At 42.7% G+C, this 5,695-nt stretch overlaps 1 protein-coding gene across 7 annotated transcripts in view; it reads left to right on the forward strand.

The window, feature by feature from the left end:
* Positions 1-5,339, forward strand: part of fgd4a (FYVE, RhoGEF and PH domain containing 4a) — a 50,276-nt gene extending 44,937 nt beyond the window's left edge. For all 7 annotated transcript variants that reach the window (XM_061676878.1, XM_061676883.1, XM_061676879.1 and 4 more), the window contains 10 exons: positions 21-159; positions 569-627; positions 742-888; positions 1,209-1,381; positions 1,727-1,757; positions 1,866-1,946; positions 2,062-2,187; positions 2,707-2,844; positions 2,936-3,076; positions 3,636-5,339. In XM_061676878.1, coding sequence (XP_061532862.1) covers positions 21-159; positions 569-627; positions 742-888; positions 1,209-1,381; positions 1,727-1,757; positions 1,866-1,946; positions 2,062-2,187; positions 2,707-2,844; positions 2,936-3,076; positions 3,636-3,896 — 1,296 coding nt within the window. In that variant the 3' untranslated portion in view covers positions 3,897-5,339. The remainder of the gene's footprint in view (positions 1-20; positions 160-568; positions 628-741; positions 889-1,208; positions 1,382-1,726; positions 1,758-1,865; positions 1,947-2,061; positions 2,188-2,706; positions 2,845-2,935; positions 3,077-3,635) is intronic.
* Positions 5,340-5,695: the final 356 nt, after the last annotated feature.

Raw genomic sequence — 5,695 nt, forward strand, 5'->3', positions numbered from 1 at the left:
TGTTTTATTTGTGTATGCAGAGTCAAGAGGCTTGTGGCAGCCTTACACTTCAACATCACATGTTGGAGCCCGTACAGAGAGTCCCTCGATACGAGATGCTCCTCAAGGACTACCTGAAGAAACTTCCTCAAGATGACCCTGACAGACGGGATGCGGAAAGTAAGAAGGCAAACCTCCTGTCAGTTTCGCCCACGCGTCGGAGTCAGTGGCGACGATGTACAAAGATAATGAGGAAAAACAAAAATGTATCTTGGGCCGAATTTCCATTGAACAACAAAGCAATATTTTCAGTCACAATGAAATACAGTGAGTCATAAATGCTTTTACCAACATGTAAACTGTGCTAATGACTTTTCCGTATGAGTGACATCATGAGCAATCAGTGGTGCTGCTTATGATGATTGAACTGTAGAATTGCCCAATGGCTACATGCGCAATAAATGAAAAGCTGGCCAATAACAATACAGGAAGGTGAGACTTAAAGAGGAACACGGTTTTCAAGTCATAACAAACTTGTTCAATGTGTAGTTCGTGTTCAATTGGAAAAGTTTCCCTTTGACTCTCCTAGAATCCTTAGAAATCATCGCCATGGCAGCGACTCACTCCAACAGCGCCATTCGGAAATCTGTAAGTACGCCTGATTTAAAAAAAAAAAAAAGAAAAAAAAAAAAAAAAAGAAATCATCTCCTTCATGTTTAACAGTCAAGCCTCAAATAGACTGTGAACCACGTCGCTATTTAGGAGAATCTGAAGAAATTGATGGAGATTTACGAGATGCTCGGTGAGGAGGAGGACATCGTTCATGCCTCGAACGAGTTCATCAAAGAAGGTCACATCCTGAAGCTGGCAGCCAGGAACACCTCGGCCATGGAGCGATACCTCTTCCTGGTGAGGCGAACACAACGGCCGGTTCTCGTGAATCTCGTAAACGCACACTGCCTGGACCAAAGAGAACGGAGTTGGTTCACCCGTTTGCAGCTACAACACAGCTTAAAGCTTCAAGAAGACATTGTGCATTTGTTCCTGAAATAGCCTTTTAAGAAAACATTTTCATATTTGTTTGACTTCCAACTATTTATATGCAAGCCATGAAGTCAATTTTCTATCACATGTCCCCTTTAAGGTTCCTGCAGTGTTTACATCTGACGCGTTCTTCCTGTCTTTGTTCTCCTGTACTAATTTTAACCTATTTTGTCTTTCTCTGTCAGTTCAACAACATGCTATTGTACTGCGTGCCCAAATTCAGCCTCGGGGGACCCAAGTACACAGTTAGGACGCGGATCGGCATTGACGGCATGAAAGTTCTGGAAACCACCAATGAGGACTATCCTCACACCTTCCAGGTTTCAGGCAAGGAGAGAACTTTAGAGCTACAAGCCAGGTACAGTTACACTGCAAAAATAGAAATCATAGTCATTGCATCTAATGTCATCATCTGGCTTCCGGAACTGAAATATCTTTTGCTGAAGCAGCAGTGGAATTGTAGGTTTATTGCACAAAAATAAGAAATCACAACCATTGCCACAATGATGTAATTGTATGTCATTTCTACTCCAAACTCTATCATTTCACTTATAAATGGAATGTTACCCTAAATCGGCAAAGTCATTGTTCATATTTAGGCCCTATAAACGCCTAAAAAAAAAAAAATCTTTATGACCGCAACTTACCGCTACGATGGTCGGAAGAAGTTTCCAGTTTGAATGTACTTCACTTTGACTTTCAGCTCCGAGCAGGACAAGGCGGGCTGGATTAAGGTACATGCAGTTGGCGTCATCACTCCGCAAATCTGATCAAGCCTTTTGTTGAATTCCACATTTGTTTCGAAAGTCCCAGATGTAATTTTTCTCTTTTGAAACCCTCAGGCATTCCGAGAGACCATTGAGGTCTTCCAGCAAAAAAACGAGTCGTTCAAGAATGCGTCCAAGGATGTGGAGGAGGTATCGGTTAGTATCACGTGTTTAGGACCGACTCCTTGTCTTGTTGGTGGGAACAACATGCTCGATGAGGCGTGTTTATTTTAGATGAATTTTCAATTTAATTCTGTTTCTTGTGTTCAAGAATGCCGAGTTGGGGAAGCGTGCTCCTCGCTGGATACGAGACAACGAAGTGACGATGTGCATGAAATGTAAAGAACCTTTCAACGCCCTCACGAGACGGCGACATCACTGCAGAGCTTGTGGCTACGTGAGTGTTTACGCACGAAAGCCGTCGCGCAACTGAACACCCGATGAATCCATGGCTTTTATATTTAATACAGAGCAGCAATTCAGTATGGCCTTTCTCTGGAAGCATGCCAGTGGGCGTGACTACCGGTCGGCCACCGTGCAAACATGTACAGTACATATAGTATATACCGTTGACCCCCACTATTTGCATTGGACCATGAATAGCAGCGGTACAATTATAATTGCATTGGGGGGGAACTAAAAAGTAATTGAAAATGCAAGGATAAACCGCCAATAAGTGTTTTCGAGGTTGGTGACCTCGTCCCCCCCCCCCCCAATAAATAAATAAATAAAATAAAATAACAATTGGAATTTGGAATAACTTGAAAAACAAATTGAAATCAAATTGGGGGGAAAATCTGCAAATAGGTTAATTTTTTTTTTAAGTATGCAGGGTCCATTGTGTCTATATGTTTACAGCCATGCAGAAAGTCATCATGCGACCCAAACGGTCTTCCTTGCCTGTCCTTCCCCTCAGGTGGTGTGCTGGAAATGCTCGGACAACAAGGTGCCGCTGGAGTACGACGGCAACAAAGTGAACAAAGTCTGCAGGGACTGTTTCTCCATCCTGACAGGAGAAACCATCGCTGAGGGCAAGAAGAAAGGCATCCTGGAGGTGAGGACAGAAACATCTGGAGGAGCATCTCCAGTCCAGGAAGAGCACGAAGAACATTTGTGGCATCTTCTTTTTTTTTGCTTCTATTTAGATCGAGGCGGCTCAGTTCACAGGCAACAGCATCATGTGTGGCTTCCTGCAGTACTGCGAGAAGAACAAACCCTGGCAGAAGGTGTGGTGTGTCATCCCTGAGAAGGAGTGTCTGGTGCTCTACCTCTACGGAGCTCCTCAGGTAAGTTTCATTTTGGATATAGTTTTGCCTTTTAAAAGGCCCCAAAACCAGTCCACTTGGAGGCACAATCTGGCCCGTGGGATGAATTTGAAAAAAAAATATAAAAGACATTATGGTAGTGGGGAGTAAGCATGATTTTGAGAATTATGCTCCTGTAAAAAAAATAGAATGGTTATAATTCCTAGGTCTTCAGAAATGAATTGAAATTGAAAGTGTTTCAATTCCAAATACCTGTGACTTACAGTTTTGTACACTGGAGGCAAGGGAGTGCAGGGAAGCTGACCACTCACCAGCTGTCTCACCGCTGTGCCCCACAGCATTCCTGTTGTATGTTTCGGGCCATGAATGTCCTCATAATAATTGTCCAAAAAAACAAAAAACAAGATCAACTACAGATCTTTTCAAAACGTATTAATAACCTTTCTGACATTAATAAATTGACGATTAGTCAATGATCAATGTTTCAGAGAAAAGGGAAAGGCCTCAGCGCATGAACGTTGTTCCAAATTTGACCTGAACAGTATGTAAGCGTTCACCCAGTGACGTGTCTGCGCCGCAGGACGTGAGGGCCCAGAGCACCATCCCTCTGCTCGGCTACTCGGTGGACGACAGCAGCCGCCCGGCGGAGCCCCAAGCCGGTTTCCGCCTGTCGCAGTCCAAGTCCGTCCACAACTTCGCCGCCGAGAGCGAGGAGCTCAAGCAGCGCTGGCTCAAAGCGATCCGTGTGGCCGTGATGGGTGAGGTGCCCGAGCGCCCTCACACCAACGGCGGCCACGCGGCTGACGGCGCCGCGCGGGAAGCGGCCTCGGACAGCTCGTGAGGATGCAGAGACTTTGTCTCCGGTTTGTGGGACGGAGTTCACAAACACTTCCTCTGTTTGCTGGGCCAAAAAGGACAACGCAAGTGCTGAATGAATTGCCTTTTTTCCCTCCCCACACTTTTGATCTTGAATGACTTCCAGAGCTGCGCTGGATTACTAAAAGAACACTCGGACTAAAATGCTCTCTGTGTCAGCGTTCCCTTGAGCCTGTGGACTTGCACCATCTGTACAGTGTAAATGTCTGTTTCTAAAAGAATTTTTTTTTTTCAGCGCCCCACCTTGTTTTGATAGCGTAGAAAAAGACCAGACAACCTGATAGAAATTGTCAGTATTCTCCCTTTTTTTTTTTTTATTAACCGCGAAGACGATAATGGCGTCCGTCACACTCACATTGGCTCGTCTGAGTAAAGCCACGGAATAATAAATAGGTAGTTATTCTACACGGAGCATCTTGCTGGGCTGCTGTGAAATCAGTTAGCATACACTGCATATTTAATACAGACAATTAAAGTCCCTTCACAAAAAAAGGTAAATCGATTGCGCTCCAGCCCAGATATATAAAGCTTTTAATACAAAATAAAAACTGCTGTAATTACACTATTATTATCAATAATAATAATGGTGAAGTAGAAGTCAGCTGTGATAGGCTCCCGCGACCGCAATGATGACACGCAGGAAGAAAATTAATAGGTAAGTCCAAATCAAATAATTACATTGGCTCCCTAATTAAACTTCCTCCACTTTTCCCGTAGTATAGGAGCCTCCATGTGAAGTCAATCATGTAAACGAAATAAATACCCTTTGGGTAGAATGCTGTACCATTTTTTGTTTGCTAATCAAAACAGGAGCCGCGTTTCGGTGCTGAACAACGATGAGAGCTAACGGCCTCGGCCACAGGTCACGTGCCGGACTGAATGGTTCAACTAATGACTGTAGTCTGCATAGAGCAGCTTCTCTCTTTAGACTCAAATGCACAATCAGATGTTAACAAGCTCGTGCAAGAATTGTAAATGTGACTTTTAATTGGTTTTGTTTTTTATTAATGCTGTAAGTAATTGTATTATTTAAAGAGCTGTTGGAAAGTAGCACAAATTTGTCTCTGGTGGAGTTTAAAAAAAAAAAAAAAAAAAAAAATCCTCCATCAATCCATTTTCTTCCGGTTATCCGAGGTCGGGTTGCGGTGGCGCTAGATTTCGAAATACCTCACCAGGGAGGCGTCCTAATTTTGTCAGGTGTTCTTTCGTGAGACAACATGCAGTGGACGTTGCCGACAAGTTTGATCTTTTGAAAACACCTCCTCAGTATCCCTATGAAATAAAAGCACAAAGCTTCCAACTGTGTGCAGGTTCCGAATGTACAGCCAACATTTATTTGTATCCTCGCATCCCCTCACTCCCAAACGTTTGAGAAGTGTACAACTGCATTAAATATTATTTATGTTGATCCATCTTATTTGAGGTGTGTGTCTGTCCATTTCAGCTTCTTTAATTTAGGTCACTGATGTTAAGTAAAAAGTAGTGTTGTGGGAATTACATGATGGTAATATTGAAATGACAACGTCAGAATTGGAATGTTAAAATTGACATCTCCAAATGTTTACTCAGAAGATTTTGGCTTCACATGAAATGAAAAATGGTTTGTAGAGTATGACTATCGTCCTTGTGAAACAACTTTTTCCACATTATAAAATGAATTCATTTTTTTCCAAACATAACTTCCCAAAATATTACTTTAGATACAAAATCTCAATATAACAATTGTAAAATCAAGTATCATATTAACTTTCCTTTGTAAACTTT

This window comes from Phycodurus eques, chromosome 5 (genome assembly GCF_024500275.1).
Source record: "Phycodurus eques isolate BA_2022a chromosome 5, UOR_Pequ_1.1, whole genome shotgun sequence".
Classification (NCBI taxonomy): Eukaryota; Metazoa; Chordata; class Actinopteri; order Syngnathiformes; family Syngnathidae; genus Phycodurus; species Phycodurus eques.